Source organism: Fundulus heteroclitus, chromosome 23 (genome assembly GCF_011125445.2).
Source record: "Fundulus heteroclitus isolate FHET01 chromosome 23, MU-UCD_Fhet_4.1, whole genome shotgun sequence".
In the NCBI taxonomy this organism is placed as follows: Eukaryota; Metazoa; Chordata; class Actinopteri; order Cyprinodontiformes; family Fundulidae; genus Fundulus; species Fundulus heteroclitus.
Genome location: NC_046383.1, coordinates 33,321,190 through 33,343,572, shown reverse-complemented (window position 1 = coordinate 33,343,572; position 22,383 = coordinate 33,321,190). Strand labels below are relative to the sequence as shown.

At 43.8% G+C, this 22,383-nt stretch overlaps 2 protein-coding genes across 2 annotated transcripts in view; one reads left to right on the top strand and one right to left on the bottom strand.

The window, feature by feature from the left end:
- myot (myotilin) overlaps positions 1-7,317 on the top strand; it is a 32,640-nt gene extending 25,323 nt beyond the window's left edge. Inside the window, exons 12-18 of the mRNA XM_012864560.3 lie at positions 851-952; positions 2,913-2,950; positions 3,370-3,508; positions 3,640-3,847; positions 3,939-4,104; positions 4,612-4,745; positions 5,616-7,317. Of these exons, the coding sequence (XP_012720014.2) occupies positions 851-952; positions 2,913-2,950; positions 3,370-3,508; positions 3,640-3,847; positions 3,939-4,104; positions 4,612-4,745; positions 5,616-5,758 (930 nt within the window). The 3' untranslated portion in view covers positions 5,759-7,317. The remainder of the gene's footprint in view (positions 1-850; positions 953-2,912; positions 2,951-3,369; positions 3,509-3,639; positions 3,848-3,938; positions 4,105-4,611; positions 4,746-5,615) is intronic.
- Positions 7,318-7,400: 83 nt separating this feature from the next.
- hdac3 (histone deacetylase 3) lies at positions 7,401-15,228 on the bottom strand. Its single transcript, XM_012864572.3, has 15 exons — positions 15,027-15,228; positions 13,502-13,584; positions 13,267-13,409; positions 13,100-13,181; positions 11,005-11,061; positions 10,861-10,916; positions 10,657-10,790; positions 10,460-10,540; positions 10,312-10,385; positions 10,163-10,227; positions 9,978-10,067; positions 9,829-9,887; positions 9,517-9,596; positions 7,968-8,125; positions 7,401-7,891 (listed from the first exon to the last, which is right to left on the bottom strand). The coding sequence occupies exons 1-15, from the start codon at positions 15,079-15,081 to the stop codon at positions 7,822-7,824; spliced, it is 1,287 nt and encodes a 428-aa protein (XP_012720026.1). The 5' UTR covers positions 15,082-15,228; the 3' UTR covers positions 7,401-7,821.
- Between the last annotated feature and the right edge of the window lie 7,155 nt (positions 15,229-22,383).

The window sequence follows — 22,383 nt, the reverse complement described above, 5'->3', positions numbered from 1 at the left end:
AGCGTTGCCAAAGCATATGAACACAAATCTACAAGAAAACAACATTTTCTAAAACCAGACACCTACAGCCTGACAAGTGGATCATAGTCGGGGGCGCCCCCCTGCGAAGGAGCGCGTCGTGGGAGCGTGCTTTAATGTCTCGTTTTGAGAATCTTTCTCTTTGATTTAGGTCTTTGAAACAAACAATATTACCCCCAATAAAGCAGATCTTTATATGGCATGAATTACAGATGCGAGAGACCTGGATTATGGACACTGGTCTACACAGACAACTAACAGTCAGCATGATGCTAATTGGAATTAATTAATTAGCTAGGGATGCTAGCATATAGTATGTTTCCCTCAAACTGTACTTAATAATCTATAAATCTAAAGGTTTCCTTTGAAACATTTAAAACGCCACTATACCAGCATCACAAAGCCTTCATGTTTTACTATGGGTTATTTTCTTTGTCCTTTATTGGTTTCTATATAAATTGCGTTTAATTCATTCAAGATATATGTTTTGTCTTCCTCTGCCTGGGATCATTGACAAACATTAGTGCTGCTATTTCTTCCTGAACTGCTGGTGTAAGAGTTTTAGATCTTGTCACTAGTACTCTTCAAACAATGAAACAGGGATTTGATGAATGAACCAAAGCCTTTCAAATTATTTCCTAATACCTTACGGAGCGGTCAAAGAGAAATTTCACGGCGGTGACAAATAAAATATTCATGATTCTAGTTTTTAATCTGCTGTTCTGACAGCTCTTTTATCTCCTCCAGTTTTGAATAATCTACTTCAGCCATGTTGATATTTGTCACTGAGTTATTTAAAACGGTTTAATGTGAATAGTTTTTCTTCTGACAGAAACTGTCCTATGAGGAGCGGATGGCTCGGAGGCTTTTGGGTCCAGACAATGCTACTTATATGTTGGACCAAGACGGTCTCTCTGATTTACAACTTGACCAGGTACTACAACGTCTTTCTCTTTAGTAAGGGAGCATCATGCCCAATGTACTATAAGTAAAGATGTGCAGTAAACAGGACATTTCTAACCCTTTACAAATGTTGTCATTCCCCCTCGAACTTTTAGTGTAGTGTAGTTGGGATGGGACTGGAACTTTATACAAAAAGTATAAGCACAGTATCTCATAAAAGTGAGTACACCCCTGTCACACTTTTTTCTTATATCTTTTCATGGGACAACACTGAAAATATGACATTTTGATCAAATGTAGTGAGGGTATAACTTGTATAATGGTGTAAATCTACTGTCCCCTGTCAACGCACAGCCAAACTGCTGGCAACAAAGTGAGTACAACCTTAAGGGAAAATGTCCATACACACTGTAGTGTCAATATTTTGTGTGGCCACCATTATTTTTCGAGCACTGCCTTAAGTCTCTTTGGCGTAGAGTTCACTGGAGCTTCTCAGGTTGCCACTGGAGTCCTCTTCCACTCCTCCATGATGACACCAACGGGCTGCTAGAGAACATTTGTGCTCCTCCACCTTCCGTTTGAAGATGTCCCACAGATGCTCAATAGGGTTCAGGTCTGGAGACATGCTTGGCCAGATCAGCACCTTCTAACCTCAGTCTCTTCAGCAAGGCAGTGATTGTCTTTGAGGTGCAGTTTCTGAAGGGAGGGGATCATGCTCTGCTTCAGTATTTCCCACTAAGAACATACTAACTCTAAGAACTGTAGCTCCCCACTGCCAGCAGAAACTCTTACAGCCCCAGACCATGACACCCCCACCACCATGCTTGACCGGAAGCCAGACACACTTGTCTTTGTGCTCCACACACACTTTGACACCTTCTGAACAAAATAAGTTTATCTTGGTCTCATCTGGCCACAGGACGACTCCAGTAAATCCTTAGTCCGCTCGTCTTCAGCAAACTGTTTGCGGGTTTTAGAAGAGGAATCTATCTGGGGCGACAGCATGCAGCATTTGGTCGAAGCACTGACAGGCTGTGTTGAAAAACTAACCGATCATACAACACCTCAGTGATACATGGTGGTGGCAGAATCATCCTGACAGTGAAGGTGGATCAAGCTAAATGAAAAACAATCCTGATCAAATACCTAACCTGGGGATGGAAAGTCTCCCTCCTGCAGGACAATGACCATAAGCATACAAGCAGAGCTACAATGGTTTAGAGGGGTCCTAAAATATTTATCTATTGGAATGGCCTAGTCAAAGTTCATACCTAAATACCATGTAGACTTTGTATGAAGATTTGGGAGACTAATGTTCAGACACACTCTATCCAGTCTGACTGAGCTTATGCTGTGGTGCAAGGAATGGGTAAAAAGGTCAAGATCCTCTAGATGCACAAAGCTGGTTTCTGCTAAGTATTGACTGTTGGTGGTGGAATATATGCATGACACACTTTTTAGATGCTTATTTCTAAACATTTAGGAAAACCAAGGATTCTTCTAAAATTATTCTCCAGCGATATGTATACTTGGTGCGGTACGTTGGCTAAGGGTAAAAATCTACTAGTTTTTAGGAAAGACACCACTCGAATGTAGTCACCCTCGTTTAAATGGTTTCATAGGAAGCCAGTTTCCCTCTCAGGGCCTCTAACAAGTTGAAAGAGCTGCCACATGCTGTCATTGTAAGCCCACCGTGGTGGTTCTGGAGCCCCTTGCTCACAGGGCTTTGCCCCACCGTAAGCTCACACAGCACCAGGCAAGCATTTCTACTCACCCTCACATCCTCTCAGGCCAGCCAGGTTTCAGGAGGTATTTTGATCCTGCTCTCTGAGACTGGGCCCCCCTTCACTGGTGCCAGTGAAGGTCTATTATGTCCAAACATGCACACACCCAGAGCGGCCCTCCTGCTATTTTATTGTCCTGTTCAGCACTGTGATTAGCTTTCAGATCTGTAATTACCCCTCTTTACAATGACCTGTTGTCTGTTGCAGTCAGACTCTCCAGAAGGAAGACGCACAGGTGGACTGTGGTAAATAAAACTCATAAATCTATATTGGGTTTAAGGATTTATTCAGCATTCCCATTGGGAGCATGGCAGTGTTTACTTTGTGTAGCTGTAAAGGTTAGCGCTGTGGAAAACCAGGGGATAAACATAATGATCACTTTGTTACACACTGTCGATAATTAACCCGATCCGTTTCTGTCCAACTGAAACGGATTGTACTGAGCAAAGGGCACTAGAAGGAAAATTTGGCTATATATTATTTTTATGCTCTCTCAAATCATGAGCGATTTAAGTTTCCTAATTTAAAATAATCTGAGAACAACTGAACAGCTAAGTCTCCCTGTACTGAAGCAGAGCAGAAATATGCTGCTTTTGTGTATATTTGTGCATCTGCTCAACGAGAGCATCATCGAGTCATCCCATAACTATGTGATGCCTCTCAGGGGGAGGCAGCACTCGGGGACAGACGACAGGAGCAACGAGGGATCAGCTATCCAGGAGAAATGTTTTGCTCCCCGCTTCCTTCAGGTCCCCCCAGACCTCACAGTTGAAGAGGGCCGCTTCTGTAGGATTGACTTCAAGGTGCTCCAGTCACACCTTCTCTTTGTTTTATTGGCCATCTTGACTTAATTTAATTTATTTATTTTTTTATATCAAATCAACGTCTTAAGGAAACTGAAATGGAAATGTCTGCTTGTTTGGTACCGCTGCAGGTCCGGGGCCTCCCGGCTCCAGATATCTCCTGGTACTTGGATGGCAAAGCCATCCGCCCGGACGATTACCATAAGATGCTGGTGTGTGAGAAAGGGATGCACTCTTTCATCATAGAGATCGTCACAGTGCATCATGCCGGTGTGTACGAGTGCGTGGCCAAGAACCGAGCTGGAGAGAGCAGATTCAGCATGAGGTTGGATGTTATAGGTATAAAGATGAAGGCATACCGTGGAACTGAAACCAGAACCTAATGGTGTCGGATGGACTGGATTTAGATGTAAAACGCTTTGTCTTGCAGCTCAGGAAGCTCTCCGCCCTCCCACCTTTGTCCAAAAGATGCTGAACACCAGAGCGCTTGAAGGAGACACCGTTAGGTTAGAATGTAAAGTAGACGCTTCTCCACCTCCACAGCTGTTCTGGAAGAAAGACAAAGACATGCTGCGCATAGACCCCAACAGAATGAGGTGCGTCCTCCTTCACTCCTCCAGCCACACGACTACAGGGCAGATGAAGCAGCTCCTCACAGCTTTCCTACAGGAAGGCTTAAAAAGGCAGCCTAATAGTCTGTCCTCTCCCCTCATTTCTTTGATTCATATGTCCTACATTAACTACAGTGCCTTGTAGAAGCGCTCATACCCCCAATAACCTTTTCACATTTTGTCACGTAACAACTTCACTTTCTATAATAAAATCTGGTGAAAGCAGAAGTCACCTCATTCTTAAATAGAGTCCACTGTAGGTGTTTGGATCTCAGTGTGGGGGTGGCAGCATCATGCTGTTAGGAGACTGAGATAATTAATTTATTTCACAATTATGCACCACTTTATGTTCTATCACAAACAGCAATTTAAAAAAAGGCTGTTTTTGGGGGATGAGAACTGATGGATGTTTAGCTGCTAGCAGAATGTTCTGGTTGGCCCACAGAGTCTTTTTGGCCCTGGGCCCTCATGTATCTCTTCTCCTTTCTGCAGTCTGTACCAGGACGGCTCAGGACGGCAGTGCCTGCTGATAGACAGAGTGACTAAGGCAGACTCTGGCTGGTACACGCTGTCCGCCATCAACGAAGCCGGCTTGTCCACCTGCAACGCCAGGCTGGACGTTGGCAGTAAGTATGTTTGTCTCTTTACGCAAACGTTCCTCAGAGGTTCCCTGTTGCACGAGATGGCCTGCAGGTTCACCACGGGAGGCTAAGCTGTAAAATGAACCGGAGCAGGATTCATCGTGTCGGTTAGCACGCAGCATCCTCCATCTGCTGTCCTCCTGAACGCCGCGAACCAACGCCGCGTCATCTGAAACGCAGACGTGAGCCCCCCCGAGCTGTTCACGCTCCATCCAGAAGCATCACTCAGGGAGATAACTATGGACTGGGGTTAATAATGAGGAGAGCTGAATAGATGAAAGTGCAACATGGCTATTAGGTTTCTGCTCTATCAAATGACCCAGCATCTGCTCTGTGGAGCGCTCCCTGTTACCCACCAACCGCTCACCGGTCAGGGAGAAAGTGAGATTAGACGGCAGCGAGTCTGACGGGGGCGGACGGCTCATTGGCTTCTGTGTCTCATGGGAGAAAGTTACACGTTTCTCCTAAATCATCGGTTTGTAAAAAATGATCTCCTTACTTGTTTAATAAACGGTATGAACAAGGGCACTAGAGGCAGGAAGTTCTGGGCATAGAACAGGGGTTCCCAGTGTGAGGGTCCGGACCCTTTGTTCCTGTATGTACGTGCTGCTCATATCTGCCAGTGAGCCCCGCCCTGCTGCTCTGGACCGGGCCCTGCTGCATACAGCGGTTATTTTCAGACACCTGGCATGAGAGGAATCTTCAGCCCCATTAAGATTTGTGGCTGCCCTCTCACTCCCCTGATGGGATCTGCTGCACCCCAGTTCTGCCGTTCACTCGTTTAGGAAAACTCCTAAGTCTGTCCTTTCTCACTGACCAGCAGGTTTTTAGTCCTTTATGCTGTTTCTCTTCTAGCTCGCACAGCCCCGGCCATGAAAACGGCGCCTCCTGGCTCGAAGACTCTGAAGCTGCTGTCTTCCCTGAGCCATGCTCCTGGTCTGACGGCGGAGAGCCCCGCTCAGCACACGGCCCCGCTGTACGAGAGCGAGGAGCTGTAGACGTCGCCTCCTCAGCTGGCCTTCAGTCAGACCGGTACTACTGGACCCGGGCCTCTGGAGCCAGTGTTGTGTAAACACCAGGGAGCTCAGAGTTTTAGCATCACACAAGCTTTGCTGAAGAGACGAGTGGAAAGCAGCGGATCCTTTCCACCGTTCGTTTTTTTTTTTTAAAAAAAAGCCATTTCTGAACTCCTCCCCCACATCAGGCTTCATGATGTCCAGAGCTGCTTTGTTCTTTCAAATATTTTAAGGATACTGGCCTGACACTTGGACCGTATCGAAGCTACGCTGAGCAAAATGTTGCTAAGTTAAGGTTACTGAAGCCAGCTTTTAGTGTGTCTGTCCTGGTTCTGTGTGTCTGTCCTGTCTGCTCTCTGCAGAATGCAGCTTCTGGGCCAGAGATGTATTATTAGAACTCTGCAAGCATGGCATGCTGCTGCAGCTCTGCTGCCCCACCTCCTCAGTGGCCAACCACGGTACTGCTTTCCCCAACACTGCCAGAACACTTGGTTTGCTCTGAATGTTTTATTGAAACCTTCCAGGACCTCATCAGCGTATAGAAAGCAGAAAAGCCCAGTCGAGGTGTATTTTACAGGCAGGCCGAGCCCAGCTAGTGTTTGCAGGTAGCACACGGCAATAACCAGCACTTCTCCATGGTCAGGGTTACAAACCAAAAACTACACAAGGTGCAACTTTTTTTTTCTTTCTATGACACGCTGCACTTTAATGGCAATAAATACATGCTTGACCATCACTCAGCACCTGCCTCACCAGCTTTGACCGTGTTAGTACCAGACATCTGAGTTACTGAATTACAGCTGCTGCCTCTGAGACGTCTGGATCCCCCCAAATGTTCACTGCTCATTTTCTGCTGTATCGCACATCAAGCCTGGTATGTGCTTGATACCGTTTCTACATTGTTTATTGAATGTGGCCTTTTTAATTTAAATGTATCAGAAGTGAGGCTTCCTGTTGCCTCTTGGTTTAGAGATGACAGGTGGACAGAGAACAGGCTGCTATTCTGATACCCAGCCGGGACGCCCTCTACGTTTACATTTGATCACATCTGCAGTGCAGAGACGCTGTTGAAGCTTGACTATCTGTTGCAGATCCTGTAATCCTCAGTGTTTTGAGTTTTAAAAATGGGCATCAGCCTGCAGCTGGAGCCCACCTGCTTTCTCAGTGATTTGCTCGCTGCACCAGTTTTATTAAATTAAATTTTAAATAAAAACACTGCACCAGTTTTATTTTTAATTGTATGTGCATGTAAGGGAATTTCTTCAGTCTGACTTTTTTTTTTTTTTGGTAATCTCCACTAAGTTAAAATTGGAGCCTTAAGAGCAACTGCATTTTCTGGTTTACATTTAACCTAAGCTGATACGGTTTGGCTGTCTTGTACTTGCTGTGTTTAATGGAATGAAGGCGTCTGGCCGCCGTTACATGTTCTAACACCACATGTAGAAATTATACTTCACATGATATTTGAAACTGCAAATAGAAGTGATTGTAGGGTACTGATTGTGATATATTACAAGATAAGTAATAAAGTTTTATTCTGAGTGTGTGTCCAGCTGATTTTTTTTTTTTTTTTTTAGGTGTTGTCACCATGAAGTGAGCAAATATATTAAGACATGGACACAAACATTGAGTCAGCTTTTATTAATAAAACCAAAATATTAAAACTCACATGGGTTGATTCCAGACTGCGGGTGGGACAAAGTACAAAGATCTTAAGCATAAAACTGTACAGAGCTGGTAACGATTTCACATTTCTATCTCGTCCTTTCTCAAACATCATTCGGTTTACACATGAAAAGGTCACAGGCAGAGGAGTTGCTGGCTGGACTGGCCCCGGCTTCAAACCTGATTCAACAGCCGCCTTCCACATGCAAAACCGCCGCCATCTTTATCACGATTACATGGAGACCAAATGTGACCGGAGGAGAGAGTATAAAATGTCTGAGTCCATCATAAATCCTGTCAGTGGTGAGAGACTCTCAGCAACTCGAGTTGTCGGCAGGAACGAAACCCGTTTCCGTCCATTTGGTGTCGCCGCAGGGTTTCTAGATTTCGACGTCGCTCTCTTTGTCGTTGTCATGGTCCCCGTCGTAGAACTCGTTTGCTGCCTCAGGCCTGTAGGAGCGGTAACATCAGCGTGTTTACCAAGCACCTGCAACATGAACAGCATGTGCTACAGCTACCAACTGACCGGGTGTAGTTCTCCTCGGCTCCCCTCTCGTCGGGGTCGGGGTCGTCGTTGCGCTCGTAGCTCAGCACGTCTGAGGGAACGTCGTGGATCTGGACGCTCGGTGCGTGGTTCAGCATCTTCAGGTTCTCGAACACGGTCTGGCGGATCTGCTCCAGGTACTGCAGCGACATGGACACAGTGAGAGCAGATTGTTGAAACCCGGTGTTCACTTATTCCAGCTGCAAATACTCATCTGGTTTAGGATCTGTGTTCCTAACACTGCAAACTCACAAAACTGGTTTAATCACCAGAGCCACGAGCTACTGGGATTTCAGGGATTGACCCAAACATTTTTTTAAATTCAAGCTCGTTTGGACAGATCAGTTTAATTTCACTCAACAGCAGATTAAGGTTTTCTTCACCCCGTTTTATGCTTCAGTTTCTTACGAAGATTATTATATTTTATCAAAATGATCTCACAAAGTTGAACAATATCCCAAGCTCTTAATTTTATAATCACATAATCTCTAAATGTTGAGACCTTGGGCTTGTTGTGATTACTGCTACACCAGAACTAAATTCTTAATAATGGATTAGCAGCTTTAGTGCAGTCAGAAAACTTGACTGTAATCCTGCCAGCTGGTCCGGTTCATAGACGACATCGCTGCTCCAGCCTATGGCTGAGTGTCCTGACGGAGACGGTAAACCATGATCCTGGTACAACTGGAGGTTCTTATTTCAGAGCCAAAATCCCACAGTTTTTAACCCATGAGTTTTGTTTAGGGAGGCACAATATCTGCATTAACGACGCTATTGGTCAACATTAGTCATTTAACAAATCGGAATTAAACATCGATTGTAAATATCGGCCCAGTTTTACTTTTTACACCTTCTGGTTCCCGTTTGTGTCTGAGTTTTAGGAGGGGGAGGGGTTGGTCATGTGTGACAGCAGAGTTGCTGTGTCAGCAGTGTGGATGTTTTTGACGTTGTTGAAAGAAGAGATGCAAAAAGCAGCGGCTAAGTCTAGACTATAACCCACATTCAAAGATTCAGTTTTCAGTCAGTACAAATTGTGCAATTTTTATATATATATATATATATATATATATATATATATATATATATATATATATATATATATATATATATATATATATATATAAATAAATAAACACACACACACAAATATCAGTTATCGATATCAGTCCACATGTTCTCGATGCATCCCTAGTTTTGTTTATTCTAATAATCAGATCGTGATCTTGACAATAATTGCATCAAAATGAATCACTCTTCTCTGCTTCCATACTTTTATTTCTATTCTACACATTCTTTCAGCAATCTCCTTCTTTTAGAAATTCAGATTTATTTATATGTGGGGAAATTAAACTGGGAAAAGAAAAATTTTATTATATTTAAATAGGGCTAAAAGAACAGTCGACAGGTTGAAGCCTGAGTAGGAATCCTGACATTCTAGTTTAATGGCTCATCTAATGTTTCCCATAAATTTAATAAAAAAAAAAAAAAAAAGCAGACCATAAAACTACTAATACACAGAACTGGGTCCTACCTGTCTGGAGTTCTGGTTTTCTATCCTGGTGCTGACGTCAGGGTGCAGCGTGAAGTCAGGAGCAAAGTACTCAAAATACTCTGCAGGAGAACCAAGGGAAAGGAACATTAGAAAACACATGAGTGAGTGAGATTATTCATGGCGCAGGTCACCACCTCCGTAATAAACTCAGTGTCTAAGTTGTACCTAAACGTGTGCCTGTTCTGAGCTCCCAACAGATGGCGCTACAGACTGAAAGACCTGAACCGTGAGGAAGCCAGACTGAAAATAAAAAGCCTGCTGACGGCTGTGGGTGTATGAGGCCCAACTCACCGCTGTACGGCAGCTCATCGCTGATGGATTCCTCCAATAACAGAGACGTTTCAAAGGTCCTACACGTTCCAACAGAGAGGGTCTGCATCAGCACGGCTGGCCTTTTTTAAAACACGTCGCACTCTCTTCCTCGTGGGTTCTCTACCTACCAGCAGCGGGCCACGTTCCTCACCGTGTACCCTCCTCCTCCGAGCACCAGGAGCGGGATCTTAAAACTCTTCACAAACTCCACGCACTCGCTGAAAGAGAGGCCATGCGGAACAGACAAGCAGAGCGACGTCAGCGAGCGAGCGAGGGGTGCGGCGACGGCGAGCCGGCCCACCGTCTCACTCACCCGTGTCCTCGTATGCTGAGGTTGAAGCAGCCCAGCCTGTCGCAGCCCAGGGAATCCGCTCCGCACTGCAAACACACACACACACACCGTCAAGAACTCCTGACATCCAGCCCGGCGCCGTGAAACAACGCGGCGGCAAACGCGCTGACCTGCAGGACGATGCAGGTGGGCTGGTAGTAGTCCACCACCTGCTTGATGACCGGCTGGAACAGCTGCCTGTAGCCTGAAACGACACCCAGAGCCATGAAGCCGCGCGGGAACCGCCTTACCGAGGACGCGGTGCATTCTGGGACTCACTCTGGTCGTCGATGCCGTCCCTGAGGGGAACGTTGAGGCAGTAGTAGCGGCCGCTCTCCGCCCCCACCTCGTACATGTCACCTTCGGAGGGGGGAACAGGCCGCAGTATTTCAGTATTTACACATGTGTGCTGCAACAACAACAACAACAACAACAACAACGACAACAACGACGACGAGGCATGGCGCAGCGCCGACCTGTGCCCGGGAAAAAGTAGTTGCCGTATTTGTGAAAGGACACGGTCATGACGCGGTCCGTCAGGTAGAAGGCTTCCTGGACGCCGTCGCCATGGTGGATGTCGATGTCGATGTACAGCACCCTGGGGTGGTACCTGACGCAGAAGGCGGAGTTAAGAAGAGCGGCGGGCGGTAAAAGCCGCGGGCGGATGCGGGAGGTCTTACTTGAGAAGCTCCAGGATGCTGATGACGATGTCGTTGACGTAGCAGAAGCCGGACGCCTGCGGACACAAGAGGGACAGCTGGCAGGTTAACCCGCGGGACGCGCCCACGATCGGGACGGACCCGGGATCCGCTTTGTGGTCTCACCTCAAACTTTTTGGCGTGGTGCAACCCTCCTGCCCAGTTGATGGCGATGTCACAGATCTGGGGAAAAAGTAAGGAAACATCAGAAAGAGAACGCAGCAGCTTTGCCGGCACATTTACTCACCAGCTGGTGAAGATTCTCAGTCATCCAGATCATGATTGTGTTTTTTAACTTTCAAACTCGATCTCATCTGACTGAAGCGAAAGCATTCCAGTGTAGCTGATTAAAATCTGCGTGTTTCCATCTATGATGCTATGGCGGGAAATTTTTTTATTCTGGCATCAGTTTTAAGCATTTGGTGCTGAGATGCAGGTCAGAGGCTAAAAGAAACCGGCCTCTCTGTCACGTCGTGAATACGCCCAGAGGGAAACAAGAAGTCACCGATGGCTAATTAGGAGTCCCTAAAAACTCGGACACACCTATAAAATTAGGGTATAACTAAAAAAAAAAATGAAATCTCTCCAATTACATTTTATTTTAAAGCCAGACGTCCTTTATGTGGAAATTGTTCTCTGTTAAATACAGGGAGCTGAACTAAAGGCTACGTTAAAAGGAATCAGTGTGAGGCTATGCTCCTGCAGTTTCAGATTAAATGTTATTTTAAGGCTTTTTACACATCTTTACCAGGGGTGGCATTAAATGTCTTCAAGCTTGTAGAGCTGATCGATCAGCAGGGCTTAAGTTTATGAAGACAAATAAAATCAGCTCTTCATGAGTCTGTTTTTGCAGTCCCTTAATAAAAATAAGCATTAGTAATTAGGTATCAGCAACACAAGGAGAAAGAAGTAGTGACATCTAGTGGTGATATTACAGCAGCTGCAGGGTAAGGTGCTATTAGATGAATGAAATGACCGTATTGCTTCGATTAACGTACTCAGGAAGCCAATAATAATCTCAGTCATAATTAGTAATAATCTCAGCTGTTAATTGTTGAAACTGCCCAAGTGGTGACATGACCCTCTGCTCACGGCTGCTGCCCTTTGACCTCTTATGACTACGGTTATGAATGGCTCGTCTGGTATTTGTTTAGTTTTATGGCTGTAGAATTTTTTTTTAAATGTGCAATCAGCGTTTTTTCTTCTTCCAGGACATAAAATGTGAACGCAAACAATATTTCATCACAAATGCGGCCCTACAGTAGAATGTCTCCATCGTTTCAGCCCGGCAGGTGTCCAGACTGCAGATGGAGAGCATCGGCCCGTAGAAGCGTCTCTGCAGACCCCCGTTTGCAGGAAATCTGTCGCCCCTCGTGGTCACCGTCTCCTGAAACGAGCCTTCTGGGAGATTCCAGGACTCTGGCTGACTTCCTTTATGTGATTTTCTAACTTCATAAAATATTTCCAACACTTCTGTCGCGCTCGCCCTCCTTTGCTCCGGCAATTTGTTAGACCAGACCAACCGTTCAGGACTACAGTGAGGAGAGACCCACGTGACGTGGCGGTGAATAATACAGAAGTCCCAGTGGCCGCTGTGATGTGTCATATATATACCATGAAAGTAGGGCTGGACGATAGAGAAAAAAATATATGGATAAAATAGAAATGATATTGATCGTTATTGATAATTATCAAATTCAAAACATATAGTAATTCAACCAACTTTTTACCAAAACTGCAAGTATTTTAAAAAGAAAAAGAACGTGTGCCCTCTGAACTCTTTGAAGGGGGCGGAGCGTTCCTGGGTCTGCTTTGTGATTGGTTGGGAGGATGTAATATTAACCTACATGATAGGCTAGAATGCAAAAAGAAGGAAAACTGTTCTATTGAACTTTTTATTGACCCTTTTTTCTATCATCGATACGTCTATCGATCGATAAATATATTATTACTGAATTATCGTCCAGCCTTACCTGAAAGCGCCTGTTCTCCTCTTTTAGAACTTTCCTGACGTTTACACGGTTCAGGAGCTACGGCGATGAGAGGTACGCGTGACAGATCCTTTCTTCCTTCCAGAGCACCCCGACAGTACAAGACGGCAAGCGGCGGCGTAAAAACCTCAAACGAATCAGCTGTTGTGACGCCTTTGGCCGGAAACGCAGCACAAAGAGTTTCCCGAGGGCTTGCGATGCGTGCGTGCGTGTGTGTGTGTGTGTGTTACCTTGTGGTTGAGCTGCGTTGCCCCCTGTAAGGACGCCCCTGTGTATCTGGAGCAGAACTCAAACAGACCTGGAAACACGGGACTGACACACACAGGCGCACACGGACCAATCAGAGCCGGTCCGGCTGCGAGGCTCACAGCGACGGGACTGAAACGCCGGCGCTCACCAGTCGTCTCCGACGTTGAAGGTGTTGAGGGACTTGGTGAAGCCCTGCATGTTGTTGGGGCTGACCTTCTGCAGGAAGTCGATGTAGTCCTCGGAGTGGAAGCGACACATGTCATGCTGCGAGGCCTTGTACGGCTTGAAGACCTCGTGGGCGACAATAGAGCAAACGTTAGCGGGCGCGCTTCGAAAAGTAGCAAAGGGCTCTGAATGGTGCGCCGGCCTCGGCTGCTGCTTACCATCATCTTCTTGTAGAGGCCATAGTGAAGCACCAGGCTGTGTGTCAGAGACAAACGGTGAGGCTTCATGGGGTGGCCGGCACCTGGAGGACGCCCACATTTCACACAATCGGTTACTTCTCATCGAGACGGGACATTTTCTGGAAGGTTAAACGTTCAGAACGCCACGGCTGCTGGGTCTCGGCATGAAACTCAATACAAGATCGTCTTCCTTTAAGATTTGGACACAACAACAAATAACCCTGATTGGCCTCCATCGATAAGGACTGAACTCGAAAGAAACAGAGAGATCCTCAATTAGTTCAGATGCCTTTAAAGATCACAAGAAAGGCTGACACTGAACCCCATCCGACCAAACGGGAATCAGGGTTTCACAGCATCGATGAAACGTGTCATTTCAATACTACTGTGGAGAATGCCGATGACCCATTTATCACGAATAAGCCACATTGTCCCAGCCACTAAAACAAGCACCCGATGTTGCTTTCGGAACAGCAAAAGGCCTTTTAACATTTTGAATGTGCCACACAGCACCCTAAAAGACGCTGCACGCATGCAGTTCTTTGCAACCATCACAGTAAAATCATTTATATTTATGGTGAAATGTGGCACTAGAAATACATCAACCAACTGGACACACTTTGATGCCTTCTTTGATCGAGTACAAATTTAGATGAAAATAAATCAACGTGTGCCTTTTCTCCCCCTATTACATGATATGAATTAGAAATTAAACAAAACAATCAGCACCACAGGCCTCTCTAAAACCAATGCTTCCTCACCACAACACATAAAATAGTCTGTCTTTGCTCTTCCGCCATCTTCACTTTCAGATCTGCTAATCCAAAGGCGATCTGACACTTTAGACACTAAGTAAACATTGAGCTGCTTTCCTGACATTAACCCCCCACATAAACTCCGTGGGTTGAGCATCTGACTGGTTTTTATTGTTAATTGGCTGTAATCTCAGGCACACTCCTAATCTGTTGGTAGTTCAGTAATAAACTACAAAGATGTGCCATCGTGCTCTAATTGAGGCATTGATTTTTGGCATTGTTTACACTCTCCTGTAGAAACGGGTTTAAAACTGTAGGTAGCATGGTCCACCGTGTGGGCCACCGTAGTATTGTCGGAAACAGAGAGCGTAAAACAGAAACCGGGATTTAGGCAAAAACATGACACTGACACGGTCTAAGAGACTCTGCGTGCAGTCGTGCAAAAACGCATTCTTGTTTTAACCTGTCGTAGTATTTACTCAGCAATGCGTTGAAAAATAACTACATTATGCCACTACGAACAATAAAGCAACAAAGTAGGCTAGTCAGAGTCCAACGCCAGGTTACTTTAGGAGGAGGTCACATAAAATAGGAGAATGGGAACAAAAGGAGTATTTTAATGCAACGCAAAACGCGCTATTCTGCGACTTTACGCGCATTAAATGAAAAGGAAGCGCAATGCACGCTAATAGCGGAGGTGTTAGCATGAAGCTAGCTCCCATCAGCCCCTCCTCAAAGAGCAGACTGACCGTAGTGAAAGTTGCCCACGTCCGGGTCATAAAAATAGGATGTCCTGTTGGTCATGGTGAAGGCGACGTGTTTTTTGGGGGGGCTTATGAAACGCTACTCCTGTTCCCGCAGCTTTGCCTGCCGCATCTTTCTTTCAGCTAGCAGCTAGCCATAAGCGCCGCCACGGTGCAAAAAAAATAAAACAAATCGGAGAAGGCTACGTCATCGCCCCGCGACAGGGAGGGCGGAAATGACAGGAGACGAGAATGAGAGGAGAGGAGAGCGAACACATACATAAAATGAGAATTTTGTGTGAGAGATTTTTTTTTTTTTTTATTATTATTATTATTATTATTATTATTATTATTATTATTATTATTATTATTATTATTATTATTATTATTATTATATAGGGTTAATGGAAATTCAGCCAGTGAAATATTCAACATTTATTTCATGTAATTTTAATAATTATTTTTTTAAGATATGAAAACCTAAAATGTATTGCCTCAGAAAATCAGCTTATTGTGAAAAAGATTAACATTAGAAACTCATGGTGTCACCTTCTAATCAGCTAATTAATTAAAAAAAAATCCTAAATGGTCTCAGTCTGGTTCAGTAGGTGACACCATCATGGGGAAGACTGCTGAATGGACAGATGTCCAGAAGACACTCATCGACTCTACAAGGAGGGAAAACCAAAGGTCATTATTGTTCAGAGTGCTGTCCCCAAGCATGTGCAAAGAAAGATGAGTGGAAGAAAAAGATGTGGTAGGAAAAGGGACAGCAGTAGCAGGGATAACCTCAGCCTTGAGAGGATTGTGAAGCAAAACACAATCAGGAACTGGGGGGGGGGGCATCACAGATAGTGGATTGAGGCTGGAGTCAACGCATCAGGAGCCAAAGGATTCCTACACAGGGGCTAAAAATGTCACATTCCTTGTGTTAAGACACTCCTGAACAAAAGACAATAGCAGAAGCATCTTATTAAGGCTCAGTGGTCCAAAGTCCTGTTTTCAGATGTATGTAATTTCTGTATTTCATTTCAAAATCAAGGTCCCACAGTCTAGTGGAAATGTGGAGAGGTACAGAATCCACTTGTCTTGGCCAATGTGAAGTTTCCACAGTCAGTGATGGTTTGGGGTACCAGGTCATCTGCTGGTGTTGATCCACTAGCTTTCCTGCAGTCCACATCCAAAGCAGCCATCTACCAAATTCTAGCGCTTCCCTCTGCAAACAAGCTATATGGAGTTGCTGGTTTTATTTTCCAGCACCTGCCCATGCTGCCAAAACTACTACGAGTCAAGAGAAGGGCCAGACGCATCTACACTGATCCCACCCACCAGCATCAAATCCAGAACTAATAAACTCAGAAACAGCTTCTTTCCTAGAGCTGTGAGGGCATTGCACAAAAATCTCATTACTTGAGATTCATGAAGGAGGGACTGATCCATCTAACATGGTTCAGATCACTCACAAAGGGACAGATACCAGAACCCTCGGACTCTAATACAAACTTGCATGCTCTAATGTGTGGAAAAAACAAAACTGTAAGTACAAAGTCTGCTGTGTGCGTGTGTGTCATGTTTCCTAAGCCGGTGTCTGCCACAAAGGTAATGTCACCATGGTAAAATGTGGTGACAATAAAAGATTCTTGATTCTTGTAATCAATCACTATGGAGAAGTTAAAGGCCGAGGGGAAGGAGAAAAGACATTCTCTGTTCAAGTGAATATCGTTGAATTGACAGCGGGGAGAAAAAAGAACCAGGACCCATCACCTTTAAGATGATTTAGAGCCACAAACACGGCGGAGCAACTTCTGGATCATTTAACCTGCAGCAGCCTGTCAGAGTCATTATTCCATTTCTGAATGCAACGTCACTAAGTAATGGCTGTAAGCTGGTGAAGATTCTCAGTCATCCAGGTCATGGTCATTCCAAAAAAGTAAAAAACAAAGCAACTGGACTTGTTTTCCGTAGTTGAAGATGTTTCGCTTCCTCTCCAGGAAGCTTTCTAAATTCAAAAAGTCTGGAGTAATGTGCAGTACCAAGCTTGTTAGGCAGCAGTATAAAGCTTGGTACTCCACATTACTCCAGACTTTTTGAATTGAGAAAGCTTCCTGGAGAGGAAGCGAAATGTCTCGACTCTTAGGCGATTGACTTTCTCTGTGCTGCTGGTAGCTAGAACTTGAGGCTTGCTGTTTCCATGTTTGAGTCAAGCTTATGTTCAATTTTATTCTGCTGCATTTTATTTTATGATTATTTTTATGATCACTTTAAGTGACACGCTAAAAAATATATATTTTATTTCCCAAAGGAAAGCCACTTCATTGGGTGGGCCCTGATACAGTGTGGGTGGACCTAAGCCCATCCGGGCCCACCCATGACATACGACAATAGATCATATTTGTAACAGGTTATAGTGACTATATGATGCTTTAGGTATGATAACAACATTTCATAATCAAGAAGATACGTAAAGTTAAGATTAATTTAATAGCCAACATGATTGTGCTTCACAAGCCAAATGCTCAGAATGTCACGCGTCATCAGAGACAAATATGTCCATCATCCATCTGAAACATTACCAGAACTTTTCCAGAACATAAATGATGGAAAACCCAACATTGCACACGTGAAACAAAGCAGACATGTTAGTGTGTTTCTGGTAGAGGTTGTAGGTAAAACACCCAGACAGGCTGCAAAAGGCACAAAGTTTCATGTGTTCCACAGACCTTCCAACTTAATCTTCTTCACCGATTTCTGCCTCACATCCATCCATCTTCCCTCTGGGCTTCTCAGCCTCTCTTCCTTCCTTTTCTCTTCCTTTTACATCAAAGTATAAGTGTGTGTGTGTGTGTGTGTGTGTGTGTGTGTGTGTGTGTGTGTGTGTGTGTGTGTGTGTGTGTCTGATAGCAGGACCAGATGCACCATAGAGCTGAACAAGTAAATTGGTTGTCTGTCTGCAAAGTCTGCGTGTGTTTGTGTACTTGTGTGTGTACTTAGCACATTTTACTAGTAAAGTAAAGGACCATGATGTAAAGTGAGGATGTTTTTTTGGTCCTCATTTTTATCCAGGGCTAGGGGTTAGGTTTAGCATTAATGTGTCAATTAGGTTTACATCAGGGTCAGGGTTAGGCCATAGAAAGGTTTGAAAAAGAATGGAAGTCAAGGCACGGTCCTCACTTTGAATTTCAAACAAGGATGTGTGTGTTGGAGTTCATGTGTAAGAGAGACAATAAAACAATCCCAGTCTGCCATTCCAGACCCCAACGACAAGCTTTCCAGCATCAATGTATAATCCATGAAAAGCAGCCGTTGCGCTGCTGTTTAAATGCATTGATTGTACTTCTGACCCCTTATTTGGAGCTGTGGGAGGTGGTGGAGAAAGTGCAAGCTGCGGTGGATTACATTTAAATGATTTTTTACAGCAATCACATCATGGCTCATTAAAAAAAAAAAGTCTGTGTAACCAGTTTAGACTCATCATTAAAACAAACTAAGAATTTGGATTTCTACAGGGTGATTCTTGGGCTGCACAACATCAGGAAAACATTTAACTGCAAAACCTTTGCAGAATATTGCGATAACAAATACCTTTTTTTTTTGTCTCCAGCTCCTTATGAGCTTTAGCACCTCTCACTGAAAATATATAATAAGTGCGTTCATCATGGAAAAGGTATATCCAACAGGTCAAGTATATTGTTGGCATTTAGAATTTGCATGCATGGCTTCTGAAATATAATATTCTATTTCATTGCATTCAATCAGTCCCTTGATACTGACATTACACACACATGATTATAACGATTTTATTGTAAAATATGTTTGCAGATTTAGACGATTCCTTCTGACACAAACAAGCTCTGATTATTTTTATCCAGCTTAGTGCTCCTCTTTCTACTCAAGAGAAACAGAAAATAGTGGATTAGTGAGAAAATCTACTCAACTTAAAAAAGTAAATGAACAAAAGTGCTTCAGTTACAGTTATTCTAAATGGCTTGTTAGGGGGATTGTTGGTTTAAATAAAAAAAAAAAAAATCTTTCTTAACATTTGTTCTCTTTCCCCTCTGAATAAATGTTTCTAGTTAAAGGTTGGAGTTTTCTTAAAACTGTCCAATGGAAGATTATGTTTCTGAAAAAAAAAAAAAAAAATCATTTATTTTAAAGCTTTTATAAATCTCTTCTTTAGAGGTAAATAAATGTGCCCGGTGTCTCAGAATGTCAAGCAGTAAAACTGTTAAGCATCAGCTTCACATGAGCTGGTAAATCGATGACATTCACTAACCGAGGCGTTGTGGCGACACACATCCAGAACAGGATGGGTGCTGGCTTGCCGTCTGCTCAACGCTGGAATGTCTTGGTGAGCGTTTGACTTTCCCTTTGCTTCCTCTCTGGCCGTCTGTCTCCCCCGCTACATGTTTCTGCGCCTGCAGCTAGACAGCAAGGCCGGGCTGGATTGAAGGCTTTATGCATTATTTATTATGGATGGTATAGGTTATAGTAAGTTCAACACTGGTGGGCGTCGGACACACAGCCCATGCACGTTGAATTCCCCTTTAATAACTGGCTTGCAATTTCTGCTTTGAGCTCTTTTAATTTACTCGCGCAGGATCAGATGCTGTGACACACCTGCTTATTCTGGCCATATCACCTAAGCTAGAGCAAAAAGCCCCCCCGCCCTTACCCTGGCTTGCTTTTACTCAGCGCTGAGTAGCAAAGATGAACTGAAGTGACTGAGTGCTGTCGGCGGAGGGATCTGCAGGTTTGCACAAAGTAGGTCAACTGTCATCCATGTCCTCATCAGCATCTCAGTCAAAGCCTGTTTTATCCTCTGTCTTTCTGTCACATACCAGGAAGGTGAGGAGCTCTGCTCGAAGCCTGTCAGGATTTCTTTTTTTTTCCATTTTGTTTGCGTAGCAATCAGTCCACGCACACGTGGAAGCGTCATCCCTCGCCGGTTTGTTTTGGCCTCAGGCGTGAATTTTTCCTGACGTGCTTCTGTCTCTGTCGGCTTGTTGAAGCGCTCACACGCTCTCTCTCCGGTTGTGGTCAAAGGTTGTTTGAGGCAACGCAAGATGCTGTAGGGATTGTTCATCTTTTATTGGATTATTATGGTCAGTGATCGGATGCTGATTATTTAATTACAAAGAATTTTGTGAGCCTACAAAGTTAACTTTATATCAAAAAGCTGTTTCCAATCTGGCCTTGCCATGGCAAAAAAATAAAATAAAATACAATTGTCAGCAGGTGAAGCGGAGAAAGAGTGCTGCTAAAATATTTCTTTATCCATTTTATCAGCCAACAGATCTTTCTAAGAGAGCGACCCATGTGGGGAATCAGTCTCTTCCTGTGTTGGCAGTGGTTACCTCTGAAGAAAAGCCTGCAGCCATTATTGCTTTGCATCAAAACGCTCTCACCTGTAAGGGAACTACTGCAGCTTGTTCTGGTTTATTATCAACTTTCAGGGAAGAGGCTCAATGGCAGCGAAGAAGGACTTCCAAGAGTCTTTGGTGAGGTTCATGTTTCCCTTTCTCACAGTGAGGGTACTGCAGGATCGTGTTGCCACCAGTGCAGAGCTTGTCATCACCTCTTATAGGTTGGAAGGAGTAACATCTGTTCTCAGAAGCTACGTAGACATGGACATAAGCAATGAGAATAAAGGGCCGATCGGAATGAAAATGTCATGGAAACACAGCAATCGGAATGAAATTGTAATCAGAATGAAAAGTGGGCTTTATGCCGATTGATGATCAACATGCATGAGAACACTTGTCAGGTTACAGTTATTCCGAATTTGGCAAACTTACCCGAGTGCGCCCGACGTAAACGTGATGTGGGTTCTCCAAAAATGAGAATGGAGGCTAGAATGTTGTTTAGCATAATGAAATATTTGGGAAATATTGAGATGTCAGGATGTGAGCTGCTGCGCCAAGCAAAGCGATCAGGAAACTCGTGCAGGGTGATGAATCAATCCTGGACTGTATAACTCTGCAATACAAATGCCACGTTTGGTTCAGAGCACTTGATCTAAATCACCCCCCCAATTATCTTCAGGGGACACACATGAAAAATGCATGCTGAGAATATGTGTGCAAGCCACTGTTGGTTATTTGGCAGATGGAACCAAGTTGTTGATTTGCACACCTCAAGTAAATCTCAAGTCCCAAATTGGGTCCAAAATCCAGACATGCAAGTCCAGAGTCGGCTCCAAGTCCTGCATATTTCCTTTCTAATCGTAAACAGGGCATTTGACCAAACAGGTCTTTTATTCCTGGAGTTTTTTTTTTTTATTCTTTATTTTTGTCAGAACTACCAGCAAGATGGAGTGAACTTCAAAAATATCAGAAAGTCAGTAGTGATGTTGCTTTTTCCAGTTAGTATGAACAGGAACAAACAAAGCAGGCAGCCAATAGGAAAAAAGAATGAGCAGATTGGTCCTTAACAAAATGTTTCTAGACAAAATAAAAGGTATTTTGCAATTTTATCAAATGAAGTCTAAAATCACAGAATCTGTGTGTACCCTTGTGCGCCTTACCTCGCCACTGTTGACTATCGGGATAGGCTTCTTTTCAGTTCTTAATTTTGATTAAAACATTTACACTGTGAAAGCCGAATTGAGTCTTTACCTGCTGTTAAGGGCTGATAAATCTGTACATCATCAAAAAAACATTTGAAGGAAAGTTAAGCTGTAAAAGAATTTACCCTGAAGGCAACATGTACAGTGCGAACAAAGCTGGACCCATAATTGAGCCTCGGGGCACAGCATAGCTTAGTGGGGCTATTTCTAAACTGAAGGGAGCCATACTCATATAAAAGTCTTTCCGGATAAGTACGAGCGAAACCATTGAAAAACAGACCCTTTGAGTCTAGCACACGACTCCAGCCCTCCAAGGAGGATGTAAGCTGCCGACAGGTCCAACAACCAGAGGGCAGCAGAGCTACTGGAGTCTAAACTTTAAAGAATGTCACTGAAAACAGTGTAAGAGCAATAAATTCATATCTCTTGTCATTTTTTCCCAACTTGTCACATTGCAACCAAATTTCATTCTATTTTACCGGGATTATTGTCTGCATTATTGTGAAGTCCATAGAAATACCTCCATGGTTTTAAAAACACACACACACACACATATATATATATATATATATATATATATATATATATATATATATATATATAATCTGTGTTTTTTGTGTGTTGTATTTTAAATAAAATAATTTTGTTTAGTTTATATAATATTACATATAAGGGTCAGTGACGGATAAGGATTGGTAAAATGAGCAAATCAAAAATATGTTTAAACCTTTAAAACAAAACATGCCTGAGGTTTGTTAAAGTGTATACTTTGTATTTCTGATGTATTCATATTATTTA